Here is a 19255-nt window from a genome sequence, read left to right on the forward strand (position 1 = left end):
TCCCCCTGGGGACCTGGTTTGTCATCAAACCCGCCGCAGAATTTTTCTCTGCAAAAAAGGGAGAGTCCAGGAACATTCCCACCCAGCCCCAGATGAGGCAAAAGGCTGGGATATTTGACGCCACCGGTCAATGTTTTACTTTCTCTCTGCTCAGATGTGAAAGTTGATTCAAGGGGAGGCAAGCTGAGTTGCCTTGTAAGGATTTGCTTTAGTCAACAATGAAGATATCCTATGTTATATGTGTTTTCACTTCAAAATAACCAGCCTTCTTTACCAAAGTATTGTCCTTCCTACGATGGATTCTGACGAGGAAAGAAAACTGATGGGTTTATACAGATATATATATGAAAGTTTAAGTGTTAGTCCTTCAGTCGTGTCTGACTCTTTGGGACCCCAGGGACTATAGCCCACCAGGCTCTTCTATCCGTAGAATTCTCCAGGCAAGAATACTAGAGTGGGTTGCCGTTCCCTTTTCCAGGGGATCTTCTCAACCCAGGGATCGAACCCAGGTCTCCTACATTGCAAGCAGATTCTTTACTGTCTGAGCCACCAAAGAAGCCCCTATATTTAGCTAATATTTAGCTAATTTTATTATTATGTCTTTCAGCTGCAACACATTTCTCACTTGAAATGTGGCTGGTCCAAATTGAGTTGAGTAGGAAGAGCAAAAGACATAGCAAATTGCAAAGACATAGCGCAGGGGGAGAAAGGTATTTGGGGGACTTCCCTGGCAGTCCAGTGGTTAAGACTCCAGGCTTCCTGAGCAGCCTGGGTGGGAGGGGGGTTGGGGGAAGAATGGATACGTGTATATGTATGGCTGAGTTTCTCTGCTGTGCCCCTGAAACTATCACAGCATTGTTAATCCGCTGTATTCCAGTAAGATAAAAAGTTGTGTTTTTTTTAAATAAATAAGGATAATTTCCAGAATCTGAAAAAAAAAAAAAAGGACTCCTCACTTCCTCTGCACAGAGTTTAGTTGCTCAGTTGTGTCCAACTCTTTGTGACCCCCACAGACTGCAGCATGCCAGGCTTCCCTGTCCATCACCAACTTCTGAAGCTTGTTCAAACTCATGTCCATTGAGTCAGTGATACCATCCAACCATCTCATCCTCTTTAATCCCCTTCTCCTCCTGCTTTCAATCTTTCCCAGCATCAGGGTCTTTTACAGTGAGTCAGTTCTTCACATCAGGTAGCCAAAGTATTGGAGTTTCATTTTCAGCATCAGTTCTTTCAATGAATATTGAGGACTGATTTCCTTTAGGATTGACTGGTTTGATCTCCTTGCAATCCAAGGGACTCTCAAGACTCTACACCACAGTTCAGAAGCATCAATTCTTTGGCACTCAGCTTTCTTGGAGAAGGAAATGGCAACCCACTCCAGTGTTCTTGCCTGGAGAATCCCAGGGACGGGGGAGCCTGGTGGGCTTCCGTCTATGGGGTCACACAGAGTCGGACATGACTGAAGTGACTTAGCAGTAGCAGCAGCTTTCTTTATAGTCCAACTCTCACATCCATACATGACCACTGGAAAAACCATAGCTTTGACTAGATGGACCTTTGTTGGCAACATAGTATCTCTGTGTAGGTTGTATCTCATATGCTGTGTAGGTTGGTCATAGCTTTTCTTCCAAGAAGCAAGCATCTTTTAATTTCATGGCTGCAGTCACCATTTGCAGTGAATTGGGAGCCCCCAAAAATAAAGTCTGTCACTGTTTTCATTGTTTCCCCATCTGTTTGCCTTGAAGTGATGGGACTGGATCCCGTGATCTTAGTCTTCTGAATGTTGTTTAAGCCAACTTTTTCACTCTTCTCTTTCACTTTCATCAAGAGGCTCTTTAGTTCTTCTTCAATTTCTGCCATAAGGGTGGTGTCATCTGTATATCTGAGGTTATTGATATTTCTCCTGGCAATCTTGATTCCAGCTTGTGCTTTACCCATCCTGGCTTTTCGCCTGATATACTCTGCGTATAAGTTAAATAAGCAGGGTGACAATATACAGCCTTGATGTACTCCTTTCCCTGTTTGGAACCAGTCTGTTGTTCCATGTCCAGTTCTAACCTGCTTCTTGACCTGCATACAGATTTCTCGGGAGGCAGGTAAGGTGGTCTGGTATTCCCATCTCTTTAAGAATTTTCCACAGTTTATTGTGATCCACACAGTCAAAGGCTTTGTCGTAGTCAAAAAAGCAAAGCTAGATGTTTTTTCTGGTATTCTTGCTTTTTTGATGATCCAATAGATGTTGGCAATTTAATCTCTGGCTCCTCTGCCTTTTCTAAATCCAGCCTGAATATCTTGAAGTTCACAATTCACCTACTTTTGAACCCTGGCTTAGAGAATTTTGAGCATTACTTTGCTAGTGTGTGAGATGTGTGCAATTGTATGGTAGTTTGAATATTCTTTGACATTGCCTTTCTTTGGAATTGAAATGAAAACACTTTTTCCAGCCCTGTGGCCACTGCTGAGTTTTCCAAATTTGCTGGCATATTGAGTGCATCACTTTAACAGCATCATCTTTTAGGATTTGAAATAGCTCAACTAGAATCCCATCACCTCCACTAACTTTGTTTGTAGTGATGCTTCCCAAGGCCCACTTGACTTCTCATTCCAGGATGCCTGGCTGTAGGTGAGTGATCACATCATCGTGGTTGTCTGCGTCATGAAGATCTTTTTGTATAGTTCTGTGTATTCTTGCCACCTCTTCTTAATATCTTCTGCTTCTATTAGGTCCATACCATTTCTGTCCTTTATTGTGCCCATCTTTGCATGAAATGTTCCCTTGGTATCACTAATTTTCTTGAAGAGATCTCTAGTCTTTCCCATTCTATTGTTTTCCTCTATTTCTTTTCATTGATCACTGAGGAAGGCTTTCTTATCTCTCCTTGCTATTCAATGGGTATATCTTTCCTTTTTTCCTTTGCCTTTCGCTTCTCTTCTTTTCTCAGCTATTTGTAAGGCCTCTTCAGACAACCATTTTGCCTTTTTGAATTTCTTTTTCTCAGGGATGGTCTTGAACACTGCCTCCTGTACAGTGTCACCAACCTCTGTCCATAATTCTTCAGGCATTCTGTCAGATCTAATCCCTTGAATCTATTTGTCACTTTCACTGTAAGGGATTTGATTTAGGTCATACCTAAATGGTGTCGTGGTTTTTCCTACTTTCTTCGTTTAAGTCTTCATCTTAAAGTAAGGAGTTCATGATCTGAGCCACAGTCAGCTCCACTGTAGGTAGCGCAAGTTCTATCCCTGGTCCAGGAACTAAGATCCTGCATGGCATGCTGCATGGCCAGAAAATAAAATTTTTTAAAAAGGCATTTTTGTCTCGTTGGTAAAAGGCTGTGTTTCTAATTTTTTATGTCAGTTAAATCACATGTCATGATGTTGACGTACATCATACACCTTGGGTGTATTAGTTAAGTTAACTGTATTGTTTAAGTTAGCTTCACCTGCTTTCTTTTCACATTTTTAAACATGGCTGTTAGAAAGTTCAAAGTGACATGGGTCTCTCACATTATATGATTGTTGGGATGTTGTAGTTCAAGAGCAGGGGCTGCCCAAAATTACTGGCACATGTTCACACCTCTTTGTCGACACAGCATCTCTGTCTCCTTTCATGCTACACGAGCAAAGCTGAGTCATCATGCAAACACCGTCTAACTCGTAAGCCTAATATATTTACCATCTGGCTCTTTACAAAGAAAGTTTGCTGACCCCTCGGTGATTTTAAGCATGATTTTTAAGCACTCTGGTGTGATAAAGTAAGTCCCCTACATGATGAACGAGTTCTGTTCTGATAGTACATTTGTAAGTCGAACAAAGTTAGCCTAGGCACCTACCTGGGTTTTCCAAGTGGTACTGTGGTAAGAATCTTCCTGCCAGTGCAAGAGAGATACAGGTTCGATCCCTGGGTGGGGATGATCCCCTGGAGGAGGAAATGGCAACCCACTCCAGTTTTTTTGCCTAGAAAATCCCATAGACAAAGGAGCCTGGTGGGGACTGTAGTCCATCAGGTCACCAAGAGTCAGATACAACTGAGTGACTGAGCGCACGCACACACACACCCAGTTAAAACAAACCTGCACTGTTACAGGTTTAGAATAATTTTCACACAAATAATACATAAAGAAACAAACACAAAAAAAGAAGAAAATATCTTCAGTCTTCTAGTACTTTGAAAAGTACAGTAGTACAGTGCAGCAGCTGGCATACAGAGGCTGGCGGGGAGTGAATCGGCAAGCAGAGGTACTGACCGGAGGAGGGAGAGGAGGCGGGAGAAGGTAGAGCTGAAGACTGTCCGCAACAGAAGGCAGAGGGCGAGCTGCACCGCCACTTACAGCGGATGCCTGTGCGTGGCACTGAGCATCAGACACGCGAGCTCACTCCCGTCACTGGACGTGTGAACGCACAGTCACACCTTTGAAAGTTCACCACTTGAAGGTTCGTGTGTAGAGGACTTACTGAAGATCTTTGAGAATGTGCGTGCCTGTTCCCTGTTGCTAACTGGTTATTTATCAAATAATCTTATGTATTTATTGATGTATTCCTGTTGATATGTTAATGTGCATTCTGTGTTATTTGCACGTTTGTATATGAATATGTATGCACATACATAAATAAAATGTTTTTACACAGGACGTGTGCTACATACATGTCACTGTGTCCATGAAATGATGAACTTAACAGATGCCCTTTGAACCCTGCAGGAGGAGTACCAGAGCGAAGGGATCTCATGGCACAACATCGACTACACAGACAACGTCGGCTGCATCCACCTGATCAGCAAGAAGCCCACCGGCCTCTTCTATCTGCTGGATGAAGAGAGCAAGTGAGTGTCCATGCATCCGGTTCTGCAGCCCCAGGGCCTTACTCGAATCCATTCTATCCCAGTAACTTCCAGGTTGCTCAGATTCATGTGGCTGCAAATCCTGACCCCACATTTGCCATTCATCAGAGAAATATTAACACTCACAATAGCTGTGAACTCAGGAACACACCCTCGCCCTCCCAGGAGTCTTTGGGAAAGACTTGTGGGACCTGAATCTAGAAGCCAGTCACAGGCTTGGTGCAGCCTTGCAAAGGGCAGGGAGTGGAATCAGGGCCCTGGATACGAGATTCTCTAGCAAGTCTGTCGGCCATCGTCCACAAGACATGATGAAGGCTGGAGAGGGTGTTTTTAAGGTGCTTTACGCTTGGTCACTCAGCCAGAGTTCCTGAAATCGCAGGACAGCCTAAAACAACAGAAATTTATTCTCTCACAGTTCTCTAGACTAGAAGCGCAAAATCAGCCTTGATGGGCCAAAACCAAGGTGTGGGAGGGCCACCCTCCCTCCAAGGAGGAGACAGACTTCTTTGCATCTTCCACCTTCCGGGGCCTCCAGATGTTCTTGGCTTGTGGCCGCGTGACTCCAGTCTCTGCCTCTGTAGTCACATCATCTTCTGTCCTTCTGCTTCATCTCCTCGTCTTATAAAGACTCCAGTCTATTAGATTAGTACCCCCTCTAATGACCTCATCTTTTTAGGGGAGAGTGGGGACCACGTCATACAGCTAGTGAGATCTTAGTTCCCCAACCATGAATTGAACATGAGCCCTCGGTTGTGAAAGTACTGAGTCCTAACCAGTGGACTGCCAGTAAAGCCCCCCTAAAGAGCTCATCTTGACTTGACTGCATCTAAGGCCACATTCGCAGGTTCAGTGTGTCACGGGGTAGAAATGTTTTGAGGGTTTTGGGTTTTTGACTGTGTCGGGTCCTAGTTGCAGCGTGTGAGATCTGTCGCAGTGTCAGGTCCTAGTTGCAGCGAGTGAGATCTCTGTCACAGTGTCGGGTCCTAGTTGCAGCGTGTGAGATCTGTCGCAGAGCCGGGTCCTAGTTGCAGTGTGTGAGATCTGTCGCAGTGTCGGGTCCTAGTTGCAGCGTGTGAGATCTGTCGCAGTATCGGGTCCTAGTTGCAGTCTGTGAGATCTGTCGCAGTGTCGGGTCCTAGTTGCAGCGTGTTAGATCTGTCGCAGTGTCGGGTCCTAGTTGCAGCATGTGAGATCTGTCGCAGTGTCGGGTCCTAGTTGCAGCGTGTGAGATGTGTCGCAGTGTTGGGTCCTAGTTGCAGCGTATGAGATCTGTCGCAGTGTCGGGTCCTAGTTGCAGCGTGTGAGATCTCTGTCGCAGTGTCGAGTCCTAGTTGCAGCGTGTGAGATCTCTGTCGCAGTGTCGGGTCCTAGTTGCAGCGTGTGAGATCTCTGTTGCAGTGTCGGGTCCTAGTTGCAGCGTGTGAGATCTCTGTCGCAGTGTCGGGTCCTAGTTGCAGCGTGTGAGATCTCTGTTGCAGTGTCGGGTCCTAGTTGCAGCGTGTGAGATCTCTGTCGCAGTGTCGGGTCCTAGTTGCAGCGTGTGAGATCTGTCGCAGTGTCGGGTCCTAGTTGCAGCGTGTGAGATCTGTCGCAGTGTCGGGTCCTAGTTGCAGCGTGTGAGATCTCTGTCGCAGTGTCGGGTCCTAGTTGCAGCATGTGAGATCTCTGTCACAGTGCCGGGTCCTAGTTGCAGCGTGTGAGATCTGTCGCAGTGTCGGGTCCTAGTTGCAGCGTGTGAGATCTCTGTCGCAGTGTCGAGTCCTAGTTGCAGCGTGTGAGATCTCTGTCTCAGTGTCGGGTCCTAGTTGCAGCGTGTGAGATCTGTCGCAGTGTCGGGTCCTAGTTGCAGCGTGTGAGATCTGTCGCAGTGTCGGGTCCTAGTTGCAGCGTGTGAGATCTGTCGCAGTGTCGGGTCCTAGTTGCAGCATGTGAGATCTGTCGCAGTGTCGGGTCCTAGTTGCAGCGTGTGAGATCTGTCGCAGTGTCGAGTCCTAGTTGCAGCGTGTGAGATCTCTGTCGCAGTGTCGGGTCCTAGTTGCAGCGTGTGAGATGTGTCGCAGTGTTGGGTCCTAGTTGCAGCGTATGAGATCTGTCGCAGTGTCGGGTCCTAGTTGCAGCGTGTGAGATCTCTGTCGCAGTGTCGAGTCCTAGTTGCAGCGTGTGAGATCTCTGTCGCAGTGTCGGGTCCTAGTTGCAGCGTGTGAGATCTCTGTTGCAGTGTCGGGTCCTAGTTGCAGCGTGTGAGATCTCTGTCGCAGTGTCGGGTCCTAGTTGCAGCGTGTGAGATCTCTGTTGCAGTGTCGGGTCCTAGTTGCAGCGTGTGAGATCTCTGTCGCAGTGTCGGGTCCTAGTTGCAGCGTGTGAGATCTGTCGCAGTGTCGGGTCCTAGTTGCAGCGTGTGAGATCTGTCGCAGTGTCGGGTCCTAGTTGCAGCGTGTGAGATCTCTGTCGCAGTGTCGGGTCCTAGTTGCAGCATGTGAGATCTCTGTCACAGTGCCGGGTCCTAGTTGCAGCGTGTGAGATCTGTCGCAGTGTCGGGTCCTAGTTGCAGCGTGTGAGATCTCTGTCGCAGTGTCGAGTCCTAGTTGCAGCGTGTGAGATCTCTGTCTCAGTGTCGGGTCCTAGTTGCAGCGTGTGAGATCTGTCGCAGTGTCGGGTCCTAGTTGCAGCGTGTGAGATCTGTCGCAGTGTCGGGTCCTAGTTGCAGCGTGTGAGATCTGTCGCAGTGTCGGGTCCTAGTTGCAGCATGTGAGATCTGTCGCAGTGTCGGGTCCTAGTTGCAGCGTGTGAGATCTGTCGCAGTGTCGGGTCCTAGTTGCAGCGTGTGAGATCTCTGTCGCAGTGTCGAGTCCTAGTTGCAGCGTGTGAGATCTCTGTCGCAGTGTCGGGTCCTAGTTGCAGCGTGTGAGATCTCTGTCGCAGTGTCGAGTCCTAGTTGCAGCGTGTGAGATCTCTGTCGCAGTGTCGGGTCCTAGTTGCAGCGTGTGAGATCTGTCGCAGTGTCGGGTCCTAGTTGCAGCATGTGAGATCTCTGTCACAGTGTCGGGTCCTAGTTGCAGCGTGTGAGATCTCTGTCGCAGTGTCGAGTCCTAGTTGCAGCGTGTGAGATCTCTGTCACAGTGCCGGGTCCTAGTTGCAGCGTGTGAGATCTGTCGCAGTGTCGGGTCCTAGTTGCAGCGTGTGAGATCTGTCGCAGTGTCGGGTCCTAGTTGCAGCGTGTGAGATCTGTCGCAGTGTCGGGTCCTAGTTGCAGCGTGTGAGATCTCTGTCGCAGTGTCGAGTCCTAGTTGCAGCGTGTGAGATCTCTGTCGCAGTGTTGGGTCCTAGTTGCAGTGTGTGAGATCTGTCACAACTTCGGGTCCTAGTTGCAGCGTGTGAGATCTCTGTCGCAGTGTCGGGTTCTAGTTGCAGCGAGTGATAACTCCGTCGCAGTGTCGGGTCCTAGTGGCAGCGAGTGAGATCTCTGTCGCATCCTGTGGGCTCTTTTGGTGAGGCGCACAGACTCTCGAGTTGTGGCTCCAGGGCTCAGTAGCTGCCGCACGTAGACTTAGTTGTCCCTCGGCACATGGGATCTTAGTTCCCTGTCCAGGGATGGAACCTGCATCTCCTGCATTGCAGGGTGGAATCTTATCCACTGGAAAGTCTTTTTATCAACAACTTTTATCAGGCCCCTCGTTTGCTGCCGAAGTTCCCTCAGGCCTGAGGTGAATAGGGCTCACCACCTGCCTCAATCCGAGTCCCATCCAGGACAGACACATCCATTCGAGGCCAGAATCCAAGGAGAAAATGTTCAGATAAGGGAAGGAACAGGGCACTTTGAAGGGTTAATTGTCCCTCCCAGCAAACTCCCCAGAGCCAAATCTGGGAAAGGAATGCAAGGCAGGGCCAGGCTGAGCCTGGTCGGATTTGTCTTTGTTTAAAATCTTGCTATTTTAGGGGACCTCTCTGGCAGTCCAGTGGTTAAGACTCTGTGCTTCCAATGCGGGGGGCACAGGTTCAATCCCTGGTTGGGGAACTAAGATCCCGCATGCTTTGGGACATGGCCAAAAAATAAATAAAAATGGCTGCCAAAAAAAAGTCCATGGTGACAAAAAAAAAAAAATCAAGATTTAGAAAAATAAAATCTTATTGTTTTAGTTCATCATGATTTTAGAGGGGCTTGGGGGGCATCGAATTGGATTTTCTAAAATAACATGTAAAAATGTTATTTATTTCCACAACTGAGTGAATGGGTCTCTTGCTCTCCACACCCTGACCCTGGCAGTGATGTGCCTTATTGCTACAGCATCTCCCCCTATACACCCTGTTAAGCCATGAAACCCGGGCATCAGGGGTTCAGAGGCATACCTTACTGCCCATGTTTGCGGTGAGGCAGGGTGCAGGCTGGATGCCAAAGCCGGCTGCGGCATTTCCTTCCTCGGAGGCCGAAATAGCCAGATATAGCGGCTCCCTTAGGCCCCGCTTACTTCCCTGTTTCATCTGTCTCCCAGCCCCTGCCTCTAAGAGGGGAGCATGGGCAAGACCCACAGCAAGACACAGCACCCAGGTATAGATGCACCTGAGGCCAGAAGTCACCCCTCTCCTGCGATTATTTCAGGAACTGCCCATGATGGGACCCAGTCACAATATTGCCTGGACCAGACGTTTACATGGATCACCAGGGCCGGGTCCCGGGACTGCCCTTCCTGTTTCAAGTTTGCTCCCCAGCCCTGAGGGCATCACTTTGCCCTCAGCCTTGTGCCCAGGCCACCACAGCCCAAGCACCCACCTGCCTCCTCCACAAAGGGCCTGCAACCTGTCAACACAGAGCAGGTGACCGGCTGCAATTCCTGCAGTTAACGGTCTCCCGTGTTCTTCCCAGCTTTCCGCACGCCACGAGCCAGACTCTGCTGGCCAAGTTCAAACAGCAGCACGAGGACAACAGGTACTTCCTTGGCACCCCTGTCATGGAGCCGGCCTTCATCATCCAGCACTTCGCAGGGAAGGTGAAATACCAGATCAAGGTACACAGCCATCTGTCACCACTGTCAGTCAAGTTGCGCTCCGCTCAGGGGATGGGAGGGGGTACCCTGGAGGTCCCTTCCCTCAGGTGCTTGCTCTGTGCCCACTCTTTACTGTTTTTGCTGGGCGAGGTTCCAGGGCACTCAGGCCCAGTGTCAAACCCCTGGCTCTGCTTTTGAGGGCCCCATGGTCAGGAACCCCTTCTCTGTCGTGGAGATGGGCCCCACTCCCCACCCAGCCTTTCCCGAGCTGACCCCAGGGCCTCGGCCGACACTAACAAGGGACCACCCACCACCCTTTTTACCCATCCTCCCCATGCCAGGACTTCCGAGAGAAGAACATGGACTACATGCGGCCAGACATCGTGGCCCTCCTGCGGGGCAGTGACAGCTCCTACGTGCGGGAGCTCATCGGCATGGACCCTGTGGCCGTGTTCCGCTGGGCGGTGCTCCGGGCCGCCATCCAGGCCATGGCCGTGCTGCGGGAGGCTGGGCGCCTGCGGGCCGAGAGAGCTGAAAAAGCTGCAGGTCGGAGGCTCCCTGTGTCACTGTCGAGAAGGGGGTGCTCAGAGTCCATTGCAAAGTGTAAAATTTCATCACATTTAGCACATTCCTGAGGTTATGCAACCAGCACTTCTGTCTTGTTCCCCAAACTTTTTTTCTTTTGAACTAATGATAAAGAACCTGCCTGCCAGTACAGGAGACGTAAGAGATATGGGTTCAGTCCCTGGGTTGGGTAGGTCCCCCAGAGGAGGGCGTGGCAGCCCACTCCAGTATTCTTGCCTGGAGAATCCCATGGACAGAGGAGCCTGGCAGCCTACAGTCCATGCGGTCACAGAGAGTCAGCCACACTGAAGCAACTTAGCACGCAATAGTTTATTACAAAATATTGACTCTAGTTCCCAGTGCTATATAGGAGGGCTTTATGGTTTATTTCATATATAATAGTTTGTATCTGCTAATCCCAAACTCCTAATTTATCCCTCTCCCCATCCTTTCCCTTCAGTAACCATAGGTTTGTTTTCTATGTCTGTGAGTCTGTTTAGTATGTAAGTTCATTTGTGTTATTTTTTCTGATGCCACATGTAAGTGATATCATATAAAATTTGTCTTTATTTGACTTAACTGCATTTAGTATGGTCATCTTTAGGTGGTGGCTCAGACGGTAAGGCGTCTGCTTTGCCCTGCAATGCGGGAGACCCGGTTTCAATCTCTGGGTCGGGAAGATCCCCTGGAGAAAGGAAATGGCAACCCACTCCAGTATTCTTGCCTGGAAAACTCTATGGACAGAGGAGCCTGGTAGGCTACAGTCCATGAGGTCGCAAAGAGTCGGACACTACTGAGCGACTTCACTCACTTCACTCATGTAGCTGCAAATAGCACTGTTGCATTCTTTTTTATGGCTGAGTCATATTTCATTGTATAGCTATACCATGTCTTTCCTATCCATTCATGTGTTGATACATATTTAGGTTGCTTTCATGTCTTGGCTATTGTAAATTAGCTCCCAAGCCTTTTGAATCTTGCAAAACAAGATTTGTAGTGGGATATGTAATTTAACCTGTTAATCCTCACAAGGCAAGAAGGTGTGTTCCTGTTTTTCTGTGAGAACAGCCTGACACCCAGAAGGGCTGAGTGACTCTCCCAGGATCACTGAGCTCCAGATACCAGCCCCAGGGTTCCATTTTAGGAAGGGTGGATGTTGGTTAAAGGAGGATTGAAAAGTTAAAGCCACTACATTGAGACGGCACCATTCGGACCAGACAGGGTGGGCAGGGTGGGCTGGCCATGGGGGCGGGCAGCATGTGCAAAGGTCCTGGGGCATCTGTTTTAGGAAACAGATGGTGCTGTTTGGGGCAGAAATGGAATGTTTCATGGTTCCCTGCTGTGCCCAAATTTGAATGTCAGCCCCTCCACAGCCCCTCCTTTTTTAAAAAATAGGGTTCAAGTTAAGAAGTCCTTCAGCTCCAAGCAACCCTCACCGCAAAACTTCATGTGCTCTGTCTCCCCAGCAGGTCTGGACAGCTCTGGTGCCCATGGTCACCTGGGAGAGCTACATAGAGGAGCCAGCACCCCGCCAGAGAAACTGTACCGGTGAGCGAGACCTTGATTTCCCAGCTGAAGCCTGTAGGCAGCAGCATTGTTTAAAATGGCGCCAGAAACCTGACACCCTGAACCCAGGTCAGGGTTGACCTGAATAAGGAACCCGGCAACCGCTTGAATCAGAAACACCCAGACGCAGCGGCATCTGGTGGCCGCATTTCTGCACACTGAGAGGCCAGCCTCGTGCATCATCTGTTTCAGGGGATGTGGGTGGCTCAGTTCACAAAGGATCCTTTTCAGGGCCGGTTGTGACCGTTGGCAGGCGGGGCCAAAAGGCTGCTGGTCTCGCAGAGCAGCAAGCTTGATTTAAGAGCACTTCCTCCCTTAGCCTGACCAGGATGTCCCAAACACCGGTCTGCTAAGTTACTTTACTCTCAGTCAGAAACACAGATGCGTTGTTGCCTCTCAGATGACACAGGGGTGTTCTGTGGCCACCTAGTGACGGTCATGGTTCCTCCAGATACCCCAGTTGGTACTGGGTGTAAAAGTGAGCAGGCTTGTGCTTCTAGGAAGGCAGGGTATAAAAGGTTGTGCTGAATAGCCATCTGAGGCCATGACAAAGTCAGGGGAGGGACCCTTCAGGCAGCTTGCGAGAGCCAAGCCAGGCAGACCACACTGAGAATGGGCTAGTTGGACCAGACAAGGCAAGCAGTGTGTGCTGACCTGGGGGACAGCTGGTGCGAAGGCCCTGGGACAGCAGGGTCCCCAAGCTCTTTCTTAAGACTCAGCGAAATTCCCAAGGAGTGAGCCCCTAAATTTTGAAACATGAAAAAGCCATTTTGTTTTTTGAGCACTTTGTAAGAAAACCCCCCTCAAGAGGTTCATGAAAGCTTATGTGTGGAGTTAGAGATAGCTCCTAGGTAAGTGATCCTGTGCCATTTGTCTGAAGGCAGTGTATCATTTTCCTCCTTTTTAAAAGATACGTTTTTTTTTTTTCTAATTGAAGGATAATTACTTCACAGTATTGTGTTGGTTTCTGCCAAACATCAACACAAATCAGCCACAGACATACCTGTGTCCCCTCCCTCTCGATAATAAGATGCGTTGTTGTTTTTTTGTTTTTTTTTAAAAAATGATGTATTTTTAAATCAGCTTTTTCACCCCAAAGAAGGCAAGAGAGAAAAACACCGCCCCATATTTCAGAGTGGCCTCTGACCCACTCGGTCTCCCCAAGGCCTGGCCCTGGGGCTACAGGTCACACCCACAAAAGCACATTTAGTTTATACAGATTCTCCCTTTCAGCTGCTCAATGCTAGATTTCTCATTTGACGGCTCTGAGGAGTTCGATATTAACGCTTTTGAAGACATCATTGCTTTCTATGAAAGCAAGAAGTAAGTAGAAGGGCCTTGAAACCCGAGACCAGGGAGGCACGCCCCGAGAAGCCATCATCCCAAGGCACTCAGCACAGCGTCCAGAGCCAGAAGAGAGGAGATCAGCAAGCCAGGGGGCGCTCTCGCCAGATTTGGCCTGATCAGGGGGGTGTGGGCTGAAGCAAGGGGCTGCATCGTCATCATAGGGAGCTGGCCGCTGCACTGACCGCTCAGGGCGTAGAGGTGACATGTGACCTCTCTGTTGTCTTTGCTCGGTGCCTCCCTGGAGGGTGAGGGAGCAGAGGTAAGTGCGGCCATTTGGCCCTGGGCGTGGTGCATGGAACACAGACAAGGGGCTGCCGATCGGGGTCTTCCCAGGTCAACTGCTCAGAGCTTAAACATGTATTCAGCTAACTGCAATGAAGAAGTGTTTTTTTAATCTTTTTATTTACTTAACTGTACCAGTTCTTAGTTGCAACATGTGGGATCTAGTTCCTTGACCAGGGATCAAACCTGGACCCCTTGCCTTGGGAGCATGGAGTCTTAGTCCCTGGACCACCAGGGAAGTCCCTGGGTATGAGGAAATTTTTTTAAAAAGAGAGACAGACTCCTCGATCATCCTGCAGTCATCACTCCCTCATTTCTAGGCATTCTGCCCTAGACATTTGTGGTCAAGACATTGTTCACGAATGTCCCATTTTCAGAGCATTCGATTTTTGTCCCTAAGCCATTGTCATTCTCACACCTAAAGCATCTGCTCAGTCCTAAACCCACGGTGACTGAACAGAACACAGTTAATAAGATTGACTTCTGGGAGTAAATATCTTCAGTTAAAGCTTCACCCTTGGGCCTCTGCCGGGCCACGCTGTGGTGGGGCTGTCCTGGGTGCTGCAAGGAGTGGGGCAGCCTCCCTGGCCTCCACCTCCAGATGCCAGTCAAGCCCCCACCCCAGTCGGAATAGCCAAGCATCACCCCAGTTATAACCCCTGTGTGAGTTCCACTTCACTCCTCCCAAGGCATTTCTTGAAGCCAACAAGGAGGCAGACATGCAGCCACAGAGCCGTCAGGAGACACCCACCTGCTGCTTCCCGCAGAGCCCTCCCCGGCCTCCTGTTTTCAGTGGCCCCTGGGTGCTTTTTATAGACTCCAACAGGCTCTTAAACACGAGGCCTTTTCCAGTAAGCAGAGATGCCATGTTGCAAATTCTGTTCAGCCCCATGTGTCCCCAGCCCCGCCCCCACCACCAGAGGAGGGCGGAGCCTCCTTGGGGTGGCCTAACCCTGACTTCTCTGTGCAGGAGGGAGTGGCAGCAGCCTTCAGACCTTCCCCAGGTTGCATGTTTTGGCTCCAGTGGCCTGGAGACGGTCCCGACCGTGCCAGGGACCCCGAGGTGGCGGGCCCACTGCTCTAACTCCGTCTTCTCTCTGTCACTGCACCCCCTCCCCCCCCAGCGATTTGCATGACCAAATCATCCGGAGTATCAAAGGATTGCCCTGGCAGGGTGACGACCCCCGTAAGCTTCTCCAGTCCCTCAATCGGCTCCAGAAACCCCGCACCTTCATCCCGTGAGTCCCCCCCAAGGTTGTGGGCACCCCCCTCTCCCCCACAAGTGCAACGAGCGCCTCCGCGCCCCAGACACCCCCCCACCCCACCCGCCGCCTACAGGGGCTTCCCATAACACTGAGCCGCTGTCCATGCCGCACCGTCTTGTGGTTCTTTTCTCACGCCAGCCGTCGCTAAGTGGTCCTCGTCATACTCCCGTCCTAGTGTCTGCACCCTGACCCAGATCCTCGCCAGCCCCCCAGTGTCCAGCACAGCTTCCCAGGAACGCTTCTACCACGAAGCAGCTGATTTTCTGCCCCCAAACCTGCCGAGCAAGGCTTGCCTCCCCCCACCCCAACCTTTGCCACTATGAGCTTATAAAGAAGCCTCAGAGGCAGGGTGTGCAATCTTGAGGACCTCTGCGTATCCCATGATCCTGCTTTGTGGGTGTGATGCGGTAGAAAGGGCCGGAAGCCACACAGATGAGATTTGGACCCCCCTCATCACTTTATGACCTGAGTGCTGTGAGCATTCACCCTCTATCTGCAAAGCAGGGGTGACAGTTTTCATACCCTCCTATCCATCAGACAGCCATCTCAAACAGTGGGCACCAGCAGCTCTTAGGGCTCAGGCCACCAAGAACAAAGCTTGTGCCTATTTGCAAAGTCATTTTTATGATGCCTTATTCCACCCCATGGGGACAAATGTGAAACATGACACAAAGAACCTTGGAGCCAAGCCTCTGGCAGATCCGCAGGGAACCATTTCCTCAGTGGGTCTTTGAAACTGCCCGGGCTGAAATTTTTTAAAAAATCTTTTCTTGTCTGCAAGATTCCATAAAGTGTCTAAGAATGTGTGGGTGCCCCCCACTCAGCCAAAAAGATCAGCTTTCGTTTTTAACCTTCTGCCAGTTCAAGTCCATAAGGCACCCATACACCCAGGCCCTATCTCAGTTCTTTGAGACACAGACCCGGCCACCAGGGCAGGGGCTCCAGAAGGGTCTTCAGACCACTTTGATGGTTCCCAACATGTAGCAAATAGAGCTGGGACACCTGGTAGGTTCAGAGCTATATGGGGTCCCTCGAAACCCCCTATGGGACATCTCACTGTCATTCTGTGAGATCCACCAGCTCCCCCCAGACTCCCAGGGCCCTGCCACCTCAGGGGCAGCCACTGGCCCAGTGAGGCGGGTGTGCACGGTCCCTGGCGAGGCGGCGGCCTCGTTGCACTTGTGCCTCTGGACTGTCGCTCTCTCTGTTCTCGCTCCATCTAACCCGCAAGGCGTGGCTTGCTAAACTAACCCAGAGCCAGACACTGTGTTCCGTCTGTTCACAAAACCATTTTTAATATTTTGACAGGAAAAGTAAAGGTATCAAACAAAAGCAGATCATTCCAAAGGTAAACACACACAACACCGCCCAACACCACCTCGCGAGCAGCTGGCTCGCGTCCTGTTTCTACAGAGTGGGGTGGGGCGGGGCCTTTTACCTTCTTGAGCTTCTCTAATTCCTTCTCTTTGCTTCCCTCTCCCCTTTGCCCTCTAAAAAACTGTCTCCTGTTGAAATGACATGGAGGGGTCTTTGCTTGGGTTTTCTAGAAGCAGGGTCTGTGATGTGGACTTGGCACAAGTGGTGTACAGCGGGGAACTCCCCAGGAGAAACCTGAGGTGGGGGAGGGCAGGATCCCGGGGAACCCAGAAGTGGCAGCCATACCTCAGAGCTTATCTCACCAAGAGGCGATGGGGCCCTCCTGTCATATCCCCAAGTTGGGTGTCTTTAGCTGCAAGCCAACTCCAAGAGGATGGGATGAGCTTCATCACCTCCTGGGCATCCAGGGAGAGGAGGCCTATCAGCCAGGGTGATCCTGTTGGGAAGAGGGCAGCTGTGCATCGCTGGCAGCCTAGACCCCAGCAGCCAGCCTTGGGTCAGGTGCACCCAGGCGCCCTGTCCAGTCTGCACGTACAGAGTGCTGAGGGATTCTGAAATTAGAAAGAGAGCGACCACTCAGTCCACTCAGTCTGGCCAACAGGTGGGACAGCACTAGCGCCCCTACCTTGTATCAACAGTGAGGGCTGACCCACGGAGCACCGGCCGGATGAGCACTCAGCAACATGGGGTGCTTGGCGTGCCTCGCACTGCATGGAGGGAAGCCAGCACTCCGTAGCTCTTGGTTTCTGGGCACTCAGGCCACAAGTGGCCATAATCAGCCCTCTAGGAGGCGGCACCATCCACAGGTCGCAGCTCAGGCTCAGTCCTCCAGTCAGGTCACTGCAGCTGCCCTCCAGGCCCTCCTGCCCCAACCCCATCTCTGACAGCACAGCCCCCAGACTGAGCTAAGAGCTGCCACCCCAGGGGGCATTGTCCTGGTTCTGGGGCCACACAAGATGCCTCCCGGTGCCCCCTGGGGCTTTGGGAGGGCAGGCCAGACCCTGCGATTCTGTCCTAGAACCTGCTGGACTCCAAATCGCTGAAGCTGATCATCAGTATGACCCTGCATGACCGTACTACCAAGTCCCTGCTACACCTGCACAAGAAGAAGAAGCCGCCCAGCATCAGTGCCCAGTTCCAGGTGGATGGGCCAGTGGGGTGGAAGGGGGTATTAAGCTCTGCCTGGCACTCACCTGGCTGGGCCAAAACTAACCCAGCACAGGGAGCTTCTCATTATCCCCAGCATTCCTGACCACAGCACCATTTGCCATTTGGGGCTGGGTCATTCTCCATGGTGAGGGCCATCCAGTGTGTTGTGGGCTGTTGAGCAACATTGCTGGCCTCCACCTGCCAGAGGCTGGTAGCATTGTCCAGACATGACTACCAGAACGCCTCCAGATAGTGCCAAGGCTCCCTGGGGAACACAGTCACTCTTGGTGGAGAACCACCATCTTAAAAGAGCCATGAGTCAGTTGAGTTAATGTGAACACTGAACTGTGTCCTCAGATCACATTTCCCTTTTTTCCCTGGTTGCCAGGAAGCTCAGGGACACTTTTCTTTCTTTCAGTGGGGTCCACTGGCCAATGAGGGCTTCCCTGGTGGCTCAGTGGTACAGAACCCACCTGCCAATGCAGGAGATGCAGGTTCAATCCCTGGGTCAGGAAGATTCCCTGGAGGAGGAAATGGCAACCCACTCCAGTATTCTTGCCTGGAAAATTCCACGGACTGAGGAGCCCAGTGGGCTATAGTCAATGAGTTGGTCACATGAGTTGGACATGAGTTAGCAACTAAACAACAGATGACCGGGAACTCTCACCATTAACTTTTCTGTTCCTTCCCATTCTGCACAATCTAAGTCTTTTGTTTCCACTTCAGCTTTTATGTATATAATTACATCATTTAGAATCTCCCACAATGCCCTTTTGGAAATAGCAGGCCAGAGACCAAAATCACTGCAACCATGATCCCTTCTGAGACTGACTTTTTTTTTTTTAAATCAGAATGTAATGTATGGAACTGGTTAAACAGGTACTAGAGAACTGAAAAGGCAGAAGGGGAACAGAGAAGGAACATTGAGGTAGTAACCATGGGCAGGAGCTTGTACCTCTAAGGCTGAAGGAAAAAAGGAACAGTTTTGGATTCTTAGAATTTAGGCACTTGGAAGTGAGGCCCTGCAGAGCTCAACCTCTGATAAGAGGGTGGCCGCCAGCTGGTGCTGACATTTCCGTGGGGGCAGGAGAAAACGAGTTCTGTTACTAGCCAGGGTTCTTGGCCTCCTTTGACATGTGATTTAAATCCCTAGAAAGAGTTAATCTGCTTCCACCACCTTCCCCTCTCCTTTCACCTGAGACAGAAACATGGTGGCCCTCAGCCACGGGGACCCACAGCTCCCTTGGGGGCCCTCTGGGTTAGCACAGCCTCCTGCTGCAGCCTCCTCTGTTCCCTGTCAGCACAGATACACCCCCGTTGATGCAGGAAGGTGACTGGATCCCCTTCCCTTGAGGGATGTGCCCCTGACGGGGTCCCAGCCCAACACCCTTCCCCCACCTCTCTCCTCAGACTTCTCTAAATAAGCTCCTGGAAGCACTGGGGAAGGCAGAGCCCTTCTTCATCCGCTGCATCCGCTCCAACGCCGAGAAGGTAAGGGGCTCCCCCATCTCCGGGGAGGCGAAAGCCAAGCCCAGGTCTGGAGACTGGCAGGGAGTGTTACTGTGTGTCCAGGGGTGGGGGAGTTCTGGGAGTCAGGAGGGATGGTCAGGAGAGTCCTGGAGGAACACAGGTTTTGGGGGCTGGAGGAGGCTGGTTCTGCTACCAGCCAGGGTTCCTGCCTCCTTTGACATGTATTTTAAAAGTGTGCTCTAGCCAGCCGGGGGTGGCAGGGATCAGCGGGAGACAGCCAGGGCCATCTAGTGACCAGCCAGGAATAGAGACATCCTCTGGAACATGGGGGATTCCCCAGTGGCTCAACGGTAGAGAATCCACCTGCAGTGCAAGAGACGCAGGTTCGATCCCTGGGTCGGGAAGATCCCCTG

General features: G+C 50.8%; 1 protein-coding gene across 9 annotated transcripts in view; it reads left to right on the plus strand.

Moving 5' to 3' along the window:
- MYO9B (myosin IXB) overlaps nucleotides 1-19255 on the plus strand; it is a 108351-nt gene that overhangs the window by 66627 nt on the left and 22469 nt on the right. For 5 of the 9 annotated variants that reach the window (XM_055428655.2, XM_088839155.1, XM_088839152.1 and 2 more), the window contains exons 11-18: nucleotides 4701-4822; nucleotides 9702-9843; nucleotides 10164-10368; nucleotides 11853-11934; nucleotides 14706-14819; nucleotides 16155-16194; nucleotides 17242-17364; nucleotides 18783-18863. In XM_055428655.2, the coding sequence (XP_055284630.1) occupies nucleotides 4701-4822; nucleotides 9702-9843; nucleotides 10164-10368; nucleotides 11853-11934; nucleotides 14706-14819; nucleotides 16155-16194; nucleotides 17242-17364; nucleotides 18783-18863 (909 nt within the window). Of the gene's footprint in view, nucleotides 1-4700; nucleotides 4823-9701; nucleotides 9844-10163; nucleotides 10369-11852; nucleotides 11935-13185; nucleotides 13276-14705; nucleotides 14820-16154; nucleotides 16195-17241; nucleotides 17365-18782; nucleotides 18864-19255 lie in introns of all 9 variants that reach the window. The other 4 variants (XM_088839156.1, XM_088839153.1, XM_088839154.1 and 1 more) reach the window with 4 other exon arrangements.

Source organism: Moschus berezovskii, chromosome 8, assembly GCF_049115385.1.
Source record: "Moschus berezovskii isolate FMDL1 chromosome 8, NW_MosBer_1.0, whole genome shotgun sequence".
Lineage (NCBI taxonomy): Eukaryota > Metazoa > Chordata > Mammalia > Artiodactyla > Moschidae > Moschus > Moschus berezovskii.